The sequence below is a fragment of the Opisthorchis viverrini genome, assembly GCF_000715545.1.
Source record: "Opisthorchis viverrini unplaced genomic scaffold opera_v5_233, whole genome shotgun sequence".
NCBI lineage: Eukaryota > Metazoa > Platyhelminthes > Trematoda > Opisthorchiida > Opisthorchiidae > Opisthorchis > Opisthorchis viverrini.
In genome coordinates, this window is record NW_008751886.1 from 384,965 (window position 1) to 407,629 (window position 22,665).

Here is a 22,665-nt window from a genome sequence, read left to right on the forward strand (position 1 = left end):
CTGTTTCATTTCTTGTTGCTAATATTGGCACCGAGCAGAAAAATGAAAGGCCGCATGAACTAACTTTGAGCTTTAAGGATATTTTCGGATTACTGTTTTTTTAAATTACCAAAATCAGGATCATGTGTAGATATGTGTGGAGCATGAAAAAAATCGCAGCGCACACAAAACATAAAACAGCAGCTGCAATACTTTGTGGTTTACATCCCTAGGCAACTTTGACAGGAGTTTTTGGAACGCTATAACTATGCTTGTGCACTCAGGAGTAACTCTGAAACCACGCAGTCTATCTTATCCTTACAGTATTACCAACAGTTTCCGTAAAGTAGTGTTTTGTTTGGATAAAGGTAGCGGAAAATGTACGTATTTTGTTCCAAGCAGCATACAATTTGGACAATCGTAAGTTTTGATGCTTTTTGTTGCTGAATTTTGGAGTGATCAATACACCGAATGCAACGTGCAGTAAACTCTCCGACATGAGTATTCAAGAAACCGCTCTCCGGAACTAACCGTGAGGACCACTGCATCAAACTACGGAATACTGATAAAGTGTAATCCTTTTTGTGTTCATCGGGCAATGATTTTGCCTGACAGTTTTGGAGTCAGGCTAGTATAGTAGCGTGAATCATTTCGTGAATTTAGTTGGATCTGAAAATTTCTTATATACCGAGTATCGTACGGTGTATTTCGACAATTTGTCAGTTTCAAATAATGGTTCCGATAAGAATAAAGCGCAATGGGCTTACGTACAGAACGACACTAAAGCAATCAGTTTGGTTCTGTTAACTGCGGATTCGAACAACATTGCGTAAAATGGAGGGTAAATATTTACAAAACCTCAGCAGTTGCACCGTTGCCAAGTGGTGGCTAGAATCTAAACCAAATATAAACGACGACCGATAATGGAAGCCATGTATGCTTACATGCATTACTCAACGGGAATAACGGGCGCAATACACTAATGTTGAGGAGATCCAGCGTGATGCCGGCGAATCTCTTCCAAATTGCTTACCTGAATTAGGTATAGCTGCGAAGGAACATTTAGAATCAAGCTGATATTTTCAAGCTCACTTGTTGGTAGATAAGAGTTGCTTATCAAGTCAAGCCAATAAAAATCTTGGAGATAGGGAAACGAGTAAACCAGGGTTATTCTGTATGTAAATGAGTCACTGTTAGTTATGACTGACCAAGTGGAATGGTCTGTGGAGTGAAAATATCAGCGAGAGAAGGTTCATGAAGATTGGTGGCCGAGCTTGGATAAACAGATCATTTTGATGCGTTCGATGTCATCTTGACTATTTACAAGGAAGGTTTCGCAGGACCGCATATCCTCAGTTACGGACGCCAAAGAAAGATGGAGTGAAACCAGGACATTAGTCACATGTAGAAAACCAACTCGGTGTATCTGTTTCTCTAATCTGACAGCTTTTCGTTGGAGTAACTGTTGGAGTATCTGGGGTGTCAGTATACCAAATCCATGGTGCAAGAAACTGTTCTGATGTCAGTTTGCTTTTTGGATTATTGTATCACATTAATTTAACAATAACAACCACCTTTATTGATGTTCCGTGCTTCCATCAGAATCATGACATTCAAATTTAAATAGATTGTCTAGTGACTTTGTTTCGTTTATTGTCGACAATTTTGATTTAGAAAACTTTGGACATGACATTGGATGCTAAACAGCTGCAAAACACTACTGTGGCTACTTTGTTTATTCTGGTCGCCACTGACGACGATTTGCACTGAATGTATATTGTGCGTACGGATCCGATTAGCAGTTACCCGTGGGCAAGTATGCAGGACAGTCAAACATAGGTATTGCTATTTGATGAGTCCTTCATTTTCTGTTTTTGCGTGGACGGCTGATACGAATCCTTTAAAGGATGGTGCATGAGTCAATACTGTCGCACGCAGTAGTCATAATAAACTCTAGAAACTGTGAAACTGACAGTCAACAACTTCCTGTGCGGTAGTTTCAGGTGTATTCCAACACATTAAAGAAATGTTGCAAAACTACATATGGCAACAGGAAGGGACATTTGCTACAGAGAGTGTATAGCCTGATTAAGGATGGAATGATATTAGAAAAGCTCCTCAGACAGTCCGTGAAGAGTCAGCCATTTCCCGCAACTGCTTCAAAGTTCTTCACTTCTCTGACAATAAGGGGTTAAGATCCCTTGACTGCATAGACTGTATATGCAGCGAGTCAACCAAGCAGAACCACATATATCTTACGACCACAATTGGTAGGTGGCGATTTCCGATGATGAGTATTATGCGAACTACATGATCCGGATGGCTTAGTCTGCTCTTGGCAAGGGGCCTAAGTAAGCCAGCAAAATGGCGGATATCCTTTTATTATTTGTATATTTTATGGAGTGTGACCAACGCTTCTGCAAAGTACATCCTCATATTTGACCAATAGAAGAAGTTAAAATGCATTCGTAAAATTTTGAAATAAGTTAAGAAAAGTTAAGAAAAGTTGAGAAGGGTTTGTAGACGACTGAGATATCGTCGTTTCAGAAAGGCTCATTAAGCTCACCGACTGCCCGCCAAACTTTTTCCATTGAAGATTTCCAGATTTAACATATACAAAACTAGGTTATGGATTACTGAAGATTACCGTTCCGGAGCAATATAAAGCACAAAAGTATCGATGAGATGCTGCTTATTATTATCCTGGACAGAACCACCGGAAGTTCGGTCTAAGCGGTTCAAGGTTTGAGTACGTAGATATTAAGATCCCACAAGTAACAGACCCGCTATTTTAGGTGTACATGATTTCAGTTAGCACTTCGTTTGATTAATGTCTACTTACACAGCAGCTTCAGTAAGGCGACCCCATCCAGTAAATACATTTGTTTGGGTAATCGGCCGAATATGCCATCATGAGCCCAGTATTCATAAATCTTTCTCGACAGGAAGTAATTTTACTCTGAGTTTTAACAGTCCAACAGCACCTCAGAGGATTATGTAACCAAACCGTGTTTAGGCGTTATACACTACTCATGAGGTTTCTGAAAACATAATAAATGAGAGATTTAGTTGGGTTCCAGGTGGGTCCCCCTTCAATACCATACAGGTACGCAAATGAGCGTACTTCGCCAAAACGTATCGACCTTTTGATTTCGATCGCAAAAATAGATGCCAGTTGGTTGGTTCCGATAAGAAATCCGGAATATAGTATTCCGCTCTCACTTGAGCAGACATACTCACAGTATATGAAATTGATGAGCAATAAGCGAATGATTCAGGTGGCTCCCTCGCAACAGAAATGGCACAGAACTGGAACAACTGATTGGTGTTGGCCGCATCTGTGTGCGGACTAAATGCTACCAACTTAATAACTGAGTTAATTACGGGGGCACTGCTTTAGTATCCCATGATTCCGATTGCTTCACAGAAGTTACCACCGTTAGGTGGTTTAGCCTTCAGAAAGGGCAATGCGATGGGTTGGTATGTAGACAAAGAATCTCAAAAACCGTATTGCGTATCCGAAAGGTAAACAGAATATCTATATTTCATGTCTATCCTACGTGACATTAACTTGCAATGCATTGATGCTGGAAGCATTTTCTTTGCTCAGGAAGCTTCACAAAATTTAAGTATGGATATTTAGGTAACGTTCAGCCTAGGTGACTTCTCCTTGATTGTTTGGTTGCCTGTTTAAAACTCCCATCCTCTGGCATCGTCAAAACCATACTGTTCAACAACAAGCTTTGTAGAGACGAAATTGATCGGCACCCACAAATCGTCGTCATCAGTCCCTATCAGTAAAATCATTTCTTGCTCGAAAACATTTTTCGGAGTGATCTGATAAGACATTTTTACTGATTTATCTCCAAACGTGATGGCTCAAAATCTTAGACATATGCGGACCAATACCAGCTAACTAAAACGATATCTCTGTATGACAAGCAGGTATGATCGTTAAAAAGACGGATACCAGTAAAAGCAACTCGATAAAACCATGATTTTGGCTGTCTTCATAACCCGTCAAAAAGTTGTTCGATAAACTTCTGAAGGTTTAGTGAGACAGTTTTAACTCTTACAACTTCCCGAACAGTCTAAAGAGATTTCACGCAACGATAAACGGCAAAAACGCACACCTGTTTATTATGAACTCAACAAAAAAAGTGTGGTCTGCTTATGAGTGAAAGGCGAAAGGCAATAATGACTATTCCAGAATCTAAAGAAAAATCTCCAACGATTCCATCTGAAAGTCACAAGTAGACAACAAGTGAGATTTCCGAGAACCACGAACCAGGTATTGTGTTCATGTGGCATTTCGCCTAATCAAAACCAAGGTAGGGCTTTAGGGTTACCAAGAGTCAGTTCAAACCTGATAGAACAACGTGTGCTTTATTATCCTAAATGTGACAAAGCAAACTGGTGTTTCTCAAAACAGCAGCTATTTCACCAACATCGGTTGCACTGAAATGCAGGAATATTGAAAAAAACGAGAAATTTTGATGCATGCTACACACCACGATGTCGCAATGATTAGTGATGAACGCAAATCGATTATTGTGCGAATCATTAAGGACCATCCAGTTTTCTGGGTGTCTAGGAACGCAACTGTGATCCAAGAGTTTTGGCACCATGCTAATTTTCATCCCCAATGATAACGACTCACCTGCCTAATCAGGTCTATACACAGCAAATGTCAGAAATGCAAATGTCATCGGACAAAAGCTAGCTAGGAAATGTCGTCTGGACGCGTTTACGCAGAGGTTTGCCGTGGCAATACAGCAGCACATGAGAAATAAGTTTGCCATAAACCGTTTGTTATACAATGTGTTTAATACAAGAGGCGAGGAGTAATAATATTCAAATATGTATTTTGGGTATTGGAAAGTTTGTTGATTCTAATGGTTAAATAGTCGTTGTAGGTAAACACGCCTAGTAATCAACCTTATCTAGTCAGTCTTCGTCGCGCACACTGGTAATGTAATACAATGTCATCACAAAGCTTTCAGTGTTATTTGCTGACATCTAGCTCGGCATATTCATAATTTAGCTAAAGTGATGCCGAATTCATCACCATAATCATATTGTAATCGTACGAAGTGCTTTTTATGCTTTGAACCTTGAGTAGTTACCACAAATTTGACGATTTGTACCTGTGTCTCACTGATTTGTCAGAATGTCTAGAAACGTGGACTTAAGAGGTGATCCTAGGCAGATGATGAGACATAATCTAGTAAGTTCAGTATATATAGGTGAAGCTTTCAAGCCAGAGTATGAGTACGAATAACAAAGTCAGTACACCTGATCCACAGCAATAAAGCATACCTTCATTGGATGACATATATCAGTTCATGTTGATTAAAGTCGTCCTGATTTCAGCTTCTGTATGTAAAGACGTTTGTAGACACAGATGACAAATACAGTTTGTCATCAGTTAGATGAGAGTAATCTACTTGGACCAAAAATTTACTTAAGCAAGAGTGGACAAGTTTTTGTCAGTTGCCCCGGCAATGTTTTTTTTCAATAAGACATCAAACTAAACATAATCAGAAGGAGTTGGTTGATAGGGCTCTAAAATAAAACCTGATTTTTTATATAATATAGAATACACCTGATAATTTCAATACTGTATGCCTAGATAGGCATAACTGCTATAGTTTCCTCAGCCTTTGTAACCCATCCGTGACTTCCATCAAGAAAAGTGTACGAGATGAATTTGCACACTGCAATGTCGTTTCACATGGCAAGTGCAGCCCTACAAGACCACCTGCATTGTCCTCATTCTGTTTCCAGATTCCTATGTGGAAAAGGGAATATTCAGAATACTTTACCATGGGTCTTGCCTATACTTTAAATTGCGGTTAGTATTTTCATCTTTCCCCTGTTTACCCTTGATATTTTGTATGACCGTAAACGTATTTAGTCAAAATAAAGCAAAAGTTATTGTGGGAACGTTCATTTGCAGACATTGGATGCACTACGTGAATAATGAACAAATGTTCCCGAAAAGTGCTGCCACCGGTTCACCTACGTGGTGGCAGAAAACGAGTAGGGAAACTCGTTTCACCTCGAAGTAGGCAAACTACCCGTTTGTTCGCATTATTTTGTTTACCCTGCAGACTACATTTCAAGCGAGGAGAAACATCTGTGCAGCTATACACAACACAGCCAAATGCTGTAAATTTTGAAAAAGCCAGATGTGGGGTATGTGCATCAACCAATGTGTTAAAATTCGGAGGATAAAACTTTCAGTTCTTCTAGAATACTTTATTGTGGGCAATTTACTCTGCACCTGTAGTAGTGACAGAATACTTAGGCCATTCTCAAACAAACGGCTGCGTGGGAAATCCTTCTAATATATATATATATATATATATGTATATACATATAGGTATATTTGTGCCAGGACCCTTACACATAATTTCCCGTTTGTGTCTGTTGAGGAGTAGCCTCTCATCAGGATGGTTAGTGTGGGTAAAGCTGTCTTTTGAATTACATGGTGTTAGACGTCCGTTCAATATATATATATATATATATGTATATACATATAGGTATATTTGTGCCAGGACCCTTACTGAATGGAAATCGGTCAAAGCAGCATCAGCTTGGCAGAATGTGAGTCAAAACCTAATTATTTTAGGCAATAAATAAAAGATTGGAGACAGTTTGTTTCAGGCTAAAGTAATTGCTCACAATATGTTGCGGGCTGTTTAAAGTCGTTTAAATTCATGATGAAATACTGGGAAACAAGACTGATTCTTAGCCTCTCGATGGTAAGAATAAATGCATTCGGGAATTAAAGACGTAGGCTCTCCAAAACAACGCAAATGATGTTTAGTCCACTCTACATGATCTACGAATAGTTATATTTGGTCATAAACTTTTATTCATATTTTTGCAGTTTGCCTTCAGATTTGAACATTTCTAATTCCACATGTGTTTTATGTCAGGCCCGTTTGAGTGCCTTTACACCAACCATAGGCTTTCGCCTGACTATTTTATGTAAACGTACTTTGTTCATTTGTTTTATAGACCAAAGGTGGTATAACTTCTATACTTAATTAATTTCTCATGGGTTTTGCGGATCTATTATGCTGATCGTCATCAGGAGATAGGCGCAGATTTAAGTTTCAAAAATATTCTGGTTTGAAGAAATTGGAAAAAATATGCATTTGACCAGTTGTTTTCTAACCATAGTGAATTCATTCTGACAACCTTGGGTGATTAGGAACCCAGAGGTTTCGAATGCAGCAAGTACACTTTTGCTCGAAATGATTCACTAGAACTCAGCCCTAGGGGTTCGATTGAACAACTGTGTTCAGAAACGTAATCTGTGTAGGTGTAGAGGTAGTGTAACGGCAGGTTTCTTCAGCAATGTTCCACTCTATCCACAATGCTCACTCACCTGGAATTGCTATTTGAATGCAAACTCAAGGCTGCGCGAATTTTTTCGGCAGTACACGCTGCGGCAGCCATAGCAGCTAAGGTGGCTTCTTCTGGACTGGCCTCGGTTTGTATAATCGCATCCATTCTTTCATTCACGGCATCACATCTGCGGACATCTGGGGACTTTGGTTGGGAGGACCTCGAAGAATGATCTGCATCGCGTCGAGATACTTCGACCATAATAGGTTCTTGAGCATGTCGAAATGCTTGTATGGCTTGTTCGTGGGTCGCATTGCGAAGATCTTGCCCGTTAACCTGAAACAGCGGTGCACAGCATTCTTAATTTTGTCTACGCAACGACATTCTTGTAATGAAGGAGTTATGCGGTAGTCAAATATCATAATATATCTTGAAATATAATTTCCCAGTACCAACTGTCCGAATGGATGGACAAACTCACTACAACATGGACGAGGCATGCGCAGCCAGATCATGGGCCACAAGGCTTTTCAGACTAACTTATACATGATTTGAACGCTATTCTTCCCAAATAAATGCAAGAAAGCCTATCATTATGTTAGAATGGATGTGAATAGAATTGCTTAGCTGGTGTAGACGGGGCCATTTTCCTGTACGCTGATGTCTCCAATAAGTGCAGGGCGAGCTGAACCACCTCCCGTAGTGCCGACTGGGTAGCCTGGACAGTTGTTGGTGTTTAAACGCGTGTTTCTATACCAACAATTATTACGTTGGGATTCATACTATTCGACTGGAACTGTTGGTGACATGACGTCGAATGAGCCGTTTCTCTTACATTTTATATAATTCTGTAACCCTTTCACCTTCATCGCTTGCGTTCACTTTTCATGTCTGTAACCATGCTCTTCGAATGTAAACGATAGTACGTTGATTTTTCCAGTAAGTGGCAGGTTGCATTCTGGGAAAATAAGGGGTTAAAATCCAGACGTCGAGCACAATTTGCAAGCAAACATTTGAGTTTTGTGCTACATCCAAAGGACAAAAGTTCAAAGTGGGAAACTATTTTAACTAACGGATTAGGACGTTGCCATTCTGCTCTGAACAAATATTACAAGGGATCCAGCCAAATCGCTCTTTCCTTTTAAATGTATGACAATCGTTTTAATTAATTTTCAATTTTTAATACGATTCTGACGGGGCATTTGCTGGTTCTATCAATTAACAAAAGTGGGAGACCTTTACCACAAGCAGACTCTACTGTAACATAAGCAAATCAACAAATAGTCAGTACTGGTATCTTAAGTACAAAGTGAAACAGTGTTGAAACCGTTTTCCGATTATCTGATTACGCAAGTTTCTGTGAATTAGATTCAAGTTTGTGAAAGAATGGAAGCAATTGATATTGAATGTTGCGCAGCGCATGTCCGATACCAGAATCTTGTTACTCTGCTCAGTGGTTGACCTGAATTGGCGAAAGGACGGTGTCTTTCAGGGTGGGCTACTCATTTCGCTAGGAAATAAAAGTAACTCCCCAACAAAAAGAAACCATAAGGAAGCTTGCCATTCGTTGTAGCCGTCGCAGTGGTGACCACCTTTATATATCTTACATTAGGATGTAGAGCCTGGATTTGTAGTCGCGATTGGTTGCAACCAAAACAAACTTAATTCAGAAGCACCTTCTTCCCCGAGCAGTGGTATCTACTGACGATGGTTGTACCAACCAGAATAACCAACGCTAAGATCAGTTGTCAGCCATATCTTGCCCCAGTCAAGTGGTGATACTTCCGAAAGCCTTTTTTACTAAATGTGCTCAGAATGCCTGAAGATGTCTTCATCTAGGCACGTTGCATCAGTGTCATGCACTACCGTACGCGATGTTTCATTGCCAGTGGGTGCAGCACTTTGTTTCTCGTGGAGAGTTTACCTGCATCCGAAATGAGCAATTGGTTGCCTAGTACAAATGATTATTGGACGGAAGTAACGTAATTAATAAGATTGCTTTGACGTGCGCAAACATATACATAAAATATTAGTGTACTTACACATGTGTATACATATCTGCAGTTGTATTTCCTGGGAAAATCACCCAAGAAAACCAGTCCGAAATAGCTCCTTATGTAAGTCTATATTTGACAAGGGACTATACCTCTGCGATAAGCTTTGCAGTTGTACTTGGTTATTTGCTTTTTTCCAAGACCCCTATGACATTAATTCGGGGGGAGTAAACTCTGTATGGAAGAAGTTCACCTAGTAAATTCTAACTTGGTAATCCTGCATTTGTACTCTTCTGAATTGCGAACACCATGTGTGTGCAGGTTTATTTTCAATCCAGCCTGCGAGACTTCAGAGATGAGGACAGTAAAGGGAACATCACGGTGTGAGGATTATTAGTGGGTATTCTACGTAAAGTCTTGTCAAATCAGAAGGAAAATACACTAACATTTTTGCTGACCACTCCAAAGGAGATAAGGACCTCAGTTAACATTGCATTCGGCAAATACTCAAAGAGCATGATAAAAATGTAACCGATGGAATAAGGTTGCTGGGGGGTCCTTTTAGAGAGCGACAGCTGGGGTTTGTGATTTATCCCAGAGAAGCCCACACAGTGATTAGATTAAAAACCTAGGAAGCACTCGACTTCGTGTGAAGGTACCAAGGCAGAAGGATAGACAGACAAACAAACGAATAGATGGACAGAGGGGAAGATAGACGGACATGCGGATGGACAGACAGGTCGATAGATAGACAGACAGACAGATAGATAGATAGATAGATAGATGGATGGATAGATAGATAGATAGATAGATAGATAGATAGATAGATAGATAGATAGATAGATAGATAGATAGATAGATAGATAGATAGATAGATAGATAGATAGATAGATAGATAGATAGATAGATAGATAGATAGATAGATAGATAGATAGATAGATAGATAGATAGATAGATAGATAGATAGATAGATAGATAGATAGATAGATAGATAGATAGATAGATAGATAGATAGATAGATAGATAGATAGATAGATAGATAGATAGATAGATAGATAGATAGATAGATAGATAGATGATAGAATAGATAGATAGATAGATAGATAGATAGATAGATAGATAGATAGATAGATAGATAGATAGATAGATAGATAGATAGATAGTAGATAGATAGATAGACAAATAGATAGATAGTTTGATTGATTGACTGATAGTTGGATAGATGGACTGATTGACTGTTCGACTGATAGTTGAATAATTGAATGGAAAATATGTTTAGAAAAGGGAGTACAACCTGAAATCGGAGTTTTTCCCGGCTTAACCTCGAGTTCCCACACCACCTCTACGCACTACTGGTTGTTCTATCAAGCCCACTGTCAAGCTTGTCTTTTTATATGCAAGCGACTGCCTCAGGCATTCTGTCAAGATTGTCAATCATTAAAACACATTCCATATGGAGAGTTCGAATCTGTTCCACTTTCTTCAGGTGACAGGCCGTCAACTAGGGTGGAGGATAGATCCTGAGAAAATATCCCAAACCATATTTGGCCACTCTTGTTGTGTAATTTGGGTTGGCTTAAAAAGACAGTTTGTGTGCCATTGTTTCAAGACCAAGTCTACATTTACTCATTTACGGCACTAATAATATTCCATGCACGAGCTGTACCGTCACATGAATCCTATAATTTTTTCAGCCAGGGTGGGTTGTTTGGTCTACGCGTCCAGCCAGAATAAGCAAAATAGGGAGATAAAAAAGCCAAATAAAATTAAGTTACGTGAACAGAACGGTGTGGTCAGATGTTCTTTCCGTTGAGAGAGTACGGTACAGGGCTCATTGTGCATGCATTCTCAATGGTCTCTTGAATTTTGACACTTCCAGTGGAACTAAAAATAATTATAGACGGAGTCCGGAACTTATAGCATTCTGAATGCTCACCAAAGGACGAAATAATCTTTATTAACAGTCTGGATCATGACGCCCAATTCTGAGTCGAAAGATATGGGTCGAGTAGACAAAGGTATTGATTTTGTAACGGCTGGCATTGTTAACAGACAGTTTTTTAAACTACGTTAGTCGACAAGCATAGTAGACGCAGTTATTCTGAGGGACATGCGATTTGATAAGGTTCGGTATAACTATCTCAACTGCCTTCAGTGCTTCAGTTCACAATAACACTATCTACCGTCCAGCATATTTTGTGTGAGAGTTTTACCATGTTCTGAACTGACTAGACACTGCCAACCCGAATGACCAACGATATCAGTGTACGAACTATTAGTATACCGTCATAAATTTTGATGTCTTTGAAGTTTGCCGCAAAGCATCAATCAAGTGGTCTAAGACCCCGAAAAAAATTTCGGAACATTCACTTTGGTTGATCACATACGCCCGCCACACTAACTTTTAAGACAAACCTTGAAATCAAACATAACATAATGATGTTATGACGGAGGTGTGAAATATGTGGTCAAACACTGAACGAAACGGTAGTGTGCACACGCAAACAGGTCACGAACGGCTATTTGACAAAATTCTAGTAAGACTAAGTGTCTGGTTATATTTCTGGACTTCACCTATCTGAGTGGCTCAGAAAAGGACGAAATCGCTGGTCACCTGATGAGCGTTACAAAACACTCACAAGGGAGATTGATTCAGCTACACGGATCCACCGGCTAATTACACTGATTGCAACATACTGTTTTCACGTAGATGCAGATAAACCAGGACCTGGAAAACAGATGTTTGATTGCCCATCTGAAACAGACACTTCATAGTTTTAACTATGTTTCCCATATCGCGGAACACTAGAATCTTTATACAGCCAACTTTACTCAACGGATTCTATGGTAAGTGTGATTTACTTAGACTACCGGTGTCCACGATCGTTTAATCCAGACGTCGGATATCGAAAAAACCCCAGTTCAAACTACTATACTGAAGTGGTTTTGAGCGGGACGCAATATAATAGTAGACCAGTAGTGCCGTGTTTCAATGTCTTAATAAAATGTGCTTGATTCAGTGACAAGCAATAATGCCAGGTCTGAAAATACTGAGTCATTGAGCTGTAAACTTTTCATTGTGAGAAAATGCGGAAAAAGGTCTGAAATCTCAGGTAACATCTAAATAGAAATAATGCATTCTATACCAGCTTCATACGATTCGAGTCAGTTCGTTTCCCTTAGCGGTGCGGTATTCCCGTTTACTGTGAAATCGTGCACCTGATGCCGCAAAAATCAACAAGGATGATACGGTTAGAGATCTACCGTAAAAGATAGATGCCACATGGCCAACTAAGACGCACTTTGATCAAGTACTGCCTTTGAATTTGCTCAAACAGTNGAAATTAGCTCAAACAGTGAAGGAATGTCGTTTCGGTAGAAAATTCGCACAAAGCAGAGAACAATATGATTTTCAGTATAAAATGTGCGGTTCTGCAAAAAAAACGGAACAGGAAGGTGCGTTCTTTGCATGCACCTCTTGATTATTTTCCCATCAGCCATCTTCAAAATAAGCATACACACTAGTTGAGCGAAACATTGAGGGCATGTAGACACAAATATTTCTTGCTGTTTCTGGACTATTGGTAAAAAAATTTGACAAAATATGCCTCACTTTTGATCTACTATTGTGGACAGAACAGGTGAGTGGCTAAACAAATAATAGTAAACGTTACGTCAAGACAGCTTTGGAATCCAAACCGTCAAGCACATTTCGCTGACGATGAAAGATAGCAAGCCCGGGGCTAGGTCATCATGATGAACCTTGAAAATAAGATATTTAGTTATGGGAGACTGTGGTGTTTGGCCCAGTATTGTGAAGCATACTTGGCTCCAAATATGTGGTTTTCTTTAAGTGAGGGTATTGATAACACGTGGCAGAGTGTGTGGCATTCTATAGCAAGTTTAGAGTCAGGTCTAAACGTTACGTTCATTGTAGTTTGGCCCATTAGATACCAGTTTAGGTTTTTCGGGTTTGGCACTATTTTCTGCTAATGACACAATAAAACACTAGGGATGCCAATTTTCTGAAGGAGGCTACTCACAAGCTTGCTGGAAACTCTTTGACAGTCCAGGATTGGTTTTCACCCTTCTGTGGCTCATTATGTGAATGCAGTCTCCGGTTTCAGTCGACCAAGTGTTTGACTCAACTCATTCTCTTGCTTATGACATCCATCAACTGGACGTGTTGCAGAAAGACCGCTTCATGTTTAACCTGGAACGGTTTTCGGATATCGCAGACTATTTTCTTAAGAGAAACTGCTCACAGGATTCAGGAAAACTTCTCATCAGCCCGCATTCAGTCGAAGAATATCATAAACAAGAGATTTATTTGGGTCTCTCGTAAAAACAAATCGACATGCAAGTGTGTGTAGCTGTAGAAAACTAAGAAAACCTGCTCTGCTTGACAGCGTTTATAAACACCTCCCAAATAAATGCGACAAATTTTTGTAAACAGAGATCCTAACATGCTGCCTATATACTCCAACAGAGTGAAACTAGGGCTGTGCATATGTAAACCTAACCCAGTAAAATTTCTGTAAGTACCCACCACCTTTTCGTATAATCGAATTGCACAAATATGGAAAAGACCTGCTGATTATTTGTTGAATTAGTTTTCCTCCGGAAATATAATAAAAATAATGAAAAATAATAATAATGAAATAATCATCATAAATAATGTAATAAATAATAAAAATAACGAAAAATAATAAACTAATGATAAAAATATAATATAATATAAAAATAACAAAAACGGGTATAATAAAAGTCACCTGCCTTTGTTGAGAATTAACCAAGTCTGGGCTTAGGGACGTAGAGTTGTTTATAAGGCGGTTACAAATATACAGAACGGAGGTTTTCACTGCACAACAGCAATAGTTCAATGAAAAACTATGTTGGGGTGGGAACACGAAGGTTTACTCCACTCAATATCGATTGTTTTGCTTAGAGGAAGGCTGGTAAATGTGGGTACAAGTAAACAGGGCACACGTGTTGTTTCTTAATCCTGACGTTCTTCTTCAGTTTTTCGGTAAGTTGGTTCACCGAATTTGTATATTTTGGACCACCGGTTCACCGAGTGATCCAATTCACAATATGCCATTACCTAAGGGCAATGATCAATTTCTCAACGGCATATGCCAGTGGTACATTATCCTGTTTACAGCCATCATGTGCAGCTTCGATATGCCTTCTGGTCGAACGATCGCGAGATTCAGAAGGGCTGACTGGTGACCTCGATGCAGATTTGGTAATATGAACACAACAAAAATGACACCCGGTATCCGCACTGTAACACTTTGAATTCACACTTAGCATGTATCCTCGATTTATAGAGGCTGAGGCACGTAACACGCTGGAGTAGATGTTGGCTAGATTGGTAACGCATTCATACTTCTACTCCGACCTACGCCTGGGATTTGCATCCCTGCTGATTGACCTGATTTGATATGTACCAGGTGCAACTAGTCTATGTTTGCTGCGGCATCACCATGTGTGATTGCGCGTGTGTATCGAGTGTGGTGACTGCGAAAAGGCAGCCGCGGGTGTGTGCAGCTCTGTTTATGTATGCACCATTTTAGAATGATGATAAATCCGGCGCCGTAGACTAGCCCCCACATCATGTTAGATATGATGAGCGAGCACACAGCACAACAAACTCCTCATCAAGCCGAGTGATTCAGCACTGTCAGGTTACTTGTAGGTTGGTGCGGGATAAAAAACAGGTGGGCATTTCTATCGGTTTGTTTGGTGCGCTTCAAAAAAGTCAATAAATTGCCTTCGGAATGATGGCCCGGACTGACTTTCTTCAGGGTTTGCTACAGGATATGAGCTGTTTCAAGGCCACACTTTCTAGTATAGCCGATTTATTGGAGTGGAAAATAATTTATAATATGCTTTAAAACGAGTCAACGCCGAATCTTGTCCATAACCTCTTCCACACCCATTTGTACCCAAGGCTGGTATTCTAAACAATTTCCTTCACGGATCATCTATCAGCTGTTTTCGGCAGAGTCTTGTCACGGATCGCCCATAACGTTTCACTTCTTACTTGGCCATGAGGAAGAACTTCAAGCTAAGGCTTTGTGGACAATTAAAACGGATCTTGCAGTTTGTCCACCATATTGGGATGAATTGTAACAAGTTTTATCCTATGTTTCAGTTGAATGGAGAACACTGTTGAATTCATTTTCGCAAGAATGAATCGTCTCACTGATATCTACCGGTCTGAGTTCCAGATATGGCCTGGTTTCAAACTGCCTGGTTGATGTTAAGTATGCTTAAGTTTGCCTTACGTTGTCAACACCGGTGGTTGAACCGGATAATAACTGGACGATTGCTATCCGTGCTTCCAAACTGGGTTTCATCTGAAACGCGGACTACTATCTCCAGGCTGTTGTTCACTGTTGCTGACTTCATCATTCAAAAGTGGAGACAAGCCAGTTTCTCTACTGATCCCAAACGCTTTAAGGTCAAGGAGCCTAATTACAGGGCTAACGAACGGCGCGAACAAAATTTCTTGGATCTTATCTGTAGTTGATTGATTTAGTCAGCAGTTTAAAGTGAGTGTGAGTGAGAGTTTGACTAGTGGTCAGAAACTACGCAAAACGGTAGAGAGCCGTAGTATCATAAATTGCTTCATACATTAAGGATGAATAAACCACTTAAACGAGGAGTGTTCTGGAGGATGGATATACCCATATCCCACCACGAAATTTTACGACCAAGGCGTAACGCGGTCATGTTGAAATTCGAACGAGCTGGCGATACATTGAAGCCGACGTAACAGGTGTTCCAAATTCTCGAAACCTAACCCAAGCCGAGTTTGAAAGTTTGATTGTGCAGACAACATTATCCGAAAAGGACCTATTTCGTGCATCTTATTTGATGCAAGAAGCCTTTAATGCTACTAAGTAAGCTCCAAATTTGCTAAATATATGCGGTTCACAAGGCAGCATCAGAAATATGGGCTTATTCAACCACTTTTTAACGTCAACAATTTCCGATATTTTTTACATCTGTATAAACTCTTTATAATAATATATTGATTCGTTAACGATCCCTGAGTGTCTAAAACATATACTTAAAAACACAGTATACAGTTCCAAGTTATCTTAGTGGATTTTAAAAGCCTACAGGAAACTCAAAATTCTGTCTCTCTCAGGGTTCTTAGGACGTCACAACGAGGTATTTCTAAGTTTTTTTTTTACAAAAACGCCTTAGTTGTCCTGTTAGGTATTGTTGGGAATTTCCTTATGATGCCGGCAGGTCTTTTGACAAAACTTCGTGGTTGCCCATTGAGTTAGACCGGCTTTCAGGGTTGTCATTACCAGTGTTTAATGAAGCTACATTCCAGGCGCACATATTTTGTGAAAAAATCATTTATCGATAACGCAAGCGGTGTGCTGCATCAAAAGGAAAAGCAGTCAGGCCCGTTATCACAGAGATCCTCTGGTTCTACGTGACAGTTCACATTTCCTCTGGATATCATAGTCGGATAAACTCGAAAAGTATGTATTGCAAACTTTATGTGGAACTAAGAGGGGAAGCGACTGGCATGTCTATTTATCAGAAGATCATTAGGAAATTATGACATTCTATGGGAGTTAAAAAACACAAGCACTGTATTCGCGTTCCTCCATTAGCAGCGAGCTAAGCTCCACTTTCACTATACGTAATGGGCTAAACGGGTATCCAGTCTGCTAAAGTATATTGAAATGTGCTAGATGCCTTTCATGCCCACATGCAGACACACGTCATGGAAACAGCGAAACCCGAGAAGTGCTGACGAAATTGCTTTCCCTCCAAATATCTTGTTCAGTTCAACGTAGGCTAAAAAGAAGCGTGTGGTCTATGTAAGCTCAGTAATATACACACCCGATCGAAAATCCCCTTCCCAGTTCTTGGGGGTTTGATGGATGTACAGGGAAACGAAAAGCATCCTTAGTTTTTCTACAGTGATGTCCAATGTTCAAATTAAAATCGTCTACCTGGATTGTGTGATTCCCATCGTTTTTTATTCGTGATTCACATCTTTCTCCATAATCTTTGGAAAGATTGGATTTCGCTCTTACTATTCTCACGTATGGAATCATTTTTGAGGAATGATCTTCACTATCTTGAATAGGACTCTGATTGCGACCATTTCGCTCATTTGGTTTCTACGGGAGAATCAAGTGAATCTCTCGTTTCTGATGTTGTTCAACTCAGTGTGCAGCATAAAGGTCCCATCTCGTTTCAGTTGGTAAGTGATTCGAGATATTGCAGTATGTTTTCGCCCTCTTTGGGGTTCATCAGCTAGGCACAGGCCTCGCAGTCCGTCAAACTTATGTTTTACTTGAAACCAAATCGGGCGAAACCGGTCGCGAGTTGTCACATGGTTTTCAGCAACCTTGTGAAAGTTTTCTTTATGAAAATGGACTCTGATTAGTCTTGTGAAGACTGACCACTGAGGCTAGCTTTCATATGTTAGACAAAAGTACATGTTCAGCTTGTGGGCTGGATGAGTAGTAATTAAATATGCGTTTGTGAGGTGCAGCTGACAAGCTTCCTCATATAAAATACAGACTTTAGGTTCAAACGTATCTACACCAATAACATTTAACTGTTTTAATTAATGGCACACTGATAGGGCCACCTTCATAAAACCAGCTTTTGGCTACGGTATCAACAGTTAACAGGTAAGGTTGCTTAAGAGTGAAAGTTACCGCGATAATAAACTGCCGCACAATCACATCTTTTGGCCACTAGCATTACCAGGCTAGGCCAGCAAACGCGGTGCAGCTTACGTTTTTAAGCTGAATCCGATTTGTTGAGGTGCATTCACTTCACCACAACTTCATTATTCTATGTGAGCCAGAGTTACAGGCAGTTTCCATAAGCTGTTCAAATGCAGATTTGCTTGCGAAGAGGGCGGAAGCCGTTTGTAATACGGGTAAACCCTTTATCCATATCTTTATAGACGTATCCGAACACATTGTGGAATGGGTTTTAGTCTACAATGACTATTGAATAACGTATTTGCACACTGTCAATAGTTCTAAACGGCTGGTATGTATTTAGAAAACGTCAGGCTTGAGTGCAAAAATACGGGATCTGTTGTTTTGTTTGATATGAAGAACACAACGTTACCTACTAGAATACACGAGGTGGGGTTTAACAAATCAAAACATGGTGTAGGCTCACTGTATTTTGGATATCAGGAATCAAACAAAACCATTCAGAATCATCCGGTCATTTGAAGTAACAGCGAGCATCTGACTGGTGTTGAAAAGTGGCGCCCAGTAACCTTATGAATGGCATATTTTATCAAAGCATTCAGACAACTTTGTATAGCATGCTTCCACACTGTACACTGTCGGTCTAAAGAGATTCTATTTAACCGAGCACATAATGAGAATTTGCCATAGGAGCAGTTAGTTCTCCAAGGAAGTCCTCCCTAAGTTTCTTCATCCAGAAATCCCCTACTCCTTAACATGGCATATCAAACACAACGTTGTATTCATAAGTCACTTTTTACATCAGCCCACCATTTAGTTAATAGTTTTATCACCCAGTTGCGATTTCCCACCAGAAATTATTAGACTGGTCTGAAAGATTTGGAGACAATCCATATATCCTGAATCCTGAAGGCAAAGCGTATCATCTGATAGCGCATTGCTGGACGGAGGTGGGGCACACAAGGTGGTCGGAATCGCACCTCAGGTACATCATGCACCGATAAGACCCTTCTGTCTGTTTTTGTCCATGTACTTTCGAGTGCATTGGACTGGGTGGCCGTAATCTTTTGATCGTCTTCTCAAGAGACGTAGAGCTTTTTTCATTTGGCTCTCATCCAACTCTTCCCTTTTCGCTCTTTACTACAGCAATCTCCTCCATCACTGTGCCCTTTTAAAAACATAACTTCCTATTGGTTTCCTCACACATCATGATGAAGCTGGTGGGCAAGTTTAGCCGCCTTTATGTAAACACGCTTATTACATATTTATCTCTCTCATGCCAAATATTTCAAAATCGCTACTGCTTTGTTAAGTTTCAGTGAGCAAAATTTGTCTAATGTTTCCCCTAACAAAAAGGCACTGACCAGGGAAAGGGAATCAGACGGTCGTGGCTTGCTTGCGCAATCAAAATGCTCAATGCAGTGGGTGGTGGCAATTTATCAGCTATGCAGACGGTTTGTGCGTGTCAGCATGTCACTAAACCAGTGAGCGACAAGAATTGGCCAACCGCATATGGAAGTGAATATATGTCGTCCATCAGAACTGCACATCATATCCTGCTTCCCCTTATAGTTTAACTCCGACTACCTTTCTTCTCCCATTGGGAATCTCGACTCCGAATAGTTCAAAAGTAGCCAATGACTGATGCATCTTTTCTGACAAAGATTGCATCATCTATTTAGCGAAATTTTGTTCAGCCGTAACCTCAAAGTGCGGGGTCTGACGAAAGTCAGAAGTGGAGGACTTTCGTTTGGGATGCAAATCTGACGATGAAAGTGACAAGTTCTATGCTACTGATTTAAAATGATTAGAAGTTCACACAGGTGGATTAAGATAGTCCGCTGGTACACTCGATTCCGAACAATAACAGGAGGGATCTCACACATCAGGTCACTTAGGCCTCTTTTCCTGCTGACTTTACGTAAGCCTTTTGAGTAAGAATGGCTTTGTTCCAAAATCATCGCCTTCAAATGAAACGAGGTCGTCAGTTCGAGGCAGGATTTTCCAAAAATATAGAAGGATGTAGGCTATCAACAAAAATAATCATTGGCCATTTCATCAATAATATTTTTGGTGCTGCTGCCTGAGGACTTTCTATTTTCCTAAAAGTTCTGAATCAAATCAAAACCGAGTCTGTTACTATTAGTTTGATCAAAAAACGTTGTTAAAGTAAGGGCGCAACACAAAATCTATCACTCGGAAATTCTCCATTTGTTCAGGAAAAGTAATGATCAGATGAATAATTAATCTGATTGAACCCCGGAAGTCATACTGTCCAACCTGAACAACAATCGCTTAGACCAACAATTAGACCCAGTTCTAATTCATTCAGGGGCTGGCACCTTTCCGATTATATCCGTGGTTACGAAAGAGCCTTAATAAGGACGAACATCTTCATACGACTGACTTCCCTGATATGCAAGATTTGCCAAAGAATTCCAATCCGAATTACCCCAAAAATACTAATGAAGAAATACAGAAGGGCAAGGTGTTAATATGATAAGATTTTCTGAACGGCAGCTAATGATATCAATGAATCCATAGGCGGAAAGATTTAATGATGCTACCTTCAGCTTATACATTACACACTTACTACGTGACAAAATGCATAAATGTAAGGCCGTTGCTTGCTTCCTGACAACATTCCAGTTTCTCCCTAAAAAAACGGTAGGGTTATTTGATGCGTTTTCAATGAACATTCATAGCTGAGCGGTAAAATTTATTCCAAAACATTACCTCAACTGTCGCTTACCTCTACTCTCATGTACCTCGTGTATTAATGTGAGCGTTCATCACACTCAGTGTGTGCCCATCGAACACGAGAAGCTGCCTACCAGATGCGGATGGCCACATTTATCTAGCTGGGTATTCGAGTCTTTAAAATAAAATATATTACGGTTGGGTAGTGTATTTGCGGAAGATCGCAATTTTTTATGTCTTCTTTCCATAACTTTCCTGAGTAACATGTATTGGTGGATATGAAGGCAAGCGTTATTTTGACGTGGTCAAACGGTTGTAGAAACTGTTATTCTATGAATTTGTGGGTTCATTTCTCAGCTAATGACAAAGCATTTGCGTCACATGCGCAGATAACTTCATTTTTGAGATTGTCTGGGTGTTTTAATCTTAGCTTAACACAAAGTTATATTGTTATAAACCCCTTTGGATTGTGACCCCAAGATGCAAGGGTGACTAATTGTCGGTTTCTTCATAAATATTTTCACATCGTTTGCGCGATGGACAACGAATTCGTTTAAGATGATGGTAAAATTTTCTAAGCAAAGTCCGACAGTGGTAGGTGCATATCAATATGAATGAGATAAACAAAGATAGCGGTAGGGTGTACGTATTCTGAGCTTTAATCTCTGTTAATCAACTGGTGCACATTCAAGGGAAACCCTAACAGCATACGTTTATTATCAAGTCTGTGGCAAGTACATATAAACTACAGTCTGCGTCAGTGATTGCAGCGCCAAAATCAACGGCACCTGCCACAAAAGAAATATGATCGGTGTGCCAAGTAGCTGGATAATCAGGCATGATTGTGCGGCCCAAGCTTTTCACAGTTTGATAGACAAACAGACAGATAAGATTCGTCTGGATAGTGATAAGCAGTTTGAAACCGATCGGACACTTGGTACAGTTCAGCTTGATTAGTCTCACCAACTGTTTCCTGGACAACCAAATCAAATGTCAATAAACAACTCCTGGTATCGTTCACTTAACCACAACCGACTGGGTTGAAGGAGGAGAGCTTCATTTTCAATGTTGGGGGAAACAGCCGATAATTTGGACGTGACGATGATGCAACGGTACTTCATGGACTGAATAACTTCAGTGAGTCGCGCAAGCCTACATCCCAACATGCCTGTTAATATGAGTCGTGCATTAAACTAAATCCCGAGGATTTTCATTTTTTTAGACTTCAATTTGGTTGAGAAATTTTGTGGGCACGATGTGAGTAAAAACACTAAGCAGAAATGAGCATTAATCAATATCCTTAATCCGTATTCACACGCATAAGAAAGATGATAAGCGAACCAATATGCACGATGAATTTTGCTCCAGTTTAGCCCACCAACCAGTCATTAAACTTTGTCTCACAAAGTACTTCGATCCGTATGCAGAAAAGCTGTCTTCCATAACAAACGTCCAAGATTGACCAGTCAAAGCAGCCGCATTTTCCATTATTTGACGTGCAGTGATACCGTAAAGCAACCTCAAAGGAGAATTTAGTGTGGTTTTATGCAGCTGTATCAGTGCGTATGGTATGGTCCACCACAGAAATTATATCACACACTAGCGGCAGCGGACGGTTCCTCGCTACTTTGCTGCTATGCTAAGTACTGCTTGGAACATCAATGTGCATCATCCTACCAGTGTTTGCACACAACAGCGGTGAACCAGTACTAAAATAAGAATTTTGCACGCCTGGAAAGACCCATAATATAATAAAACAGTGATTAGCGGCTGTGAAAACGCAGTTAACATGAGTAACCGTCTCAATGAAACTGAAAATTCTGAAAAGGAACTTTCTTATTCCGAGAATGTTGCTGAAGCAAAGGACGATAATGCGAAGCTTTGTCCTGCTGAACTCTGAATTAGTTCTTTTAGAC

General features: G+C 40.1%; 1 protein-coding gene across 1 annotated transcript in view; it reads right to left on the reverse strand.

Moving 5' to 3' along the window:
• T265_08644 (hypothetical protein) overlaps nucleotides 1-22,665 on the reverse strand; it is a gene marked incomplete at both ends in the record, with an annotated part of 85,522 nt that overhangs the window by 42,027 nt on the left and 20,830 nt on the right. Inside the window, one exon of the mRNA XM_009174510.1 lies at nucleotides 7,379-7,674. Within this exon, the coding sequence (XP_009172774.1) occupies nucleotides 7,379-7,674 (296 nt within the window). The remainder of the gene's footprint in view (nucleotides 1-7,378; nucleotides 7,675-22,665) is intronic.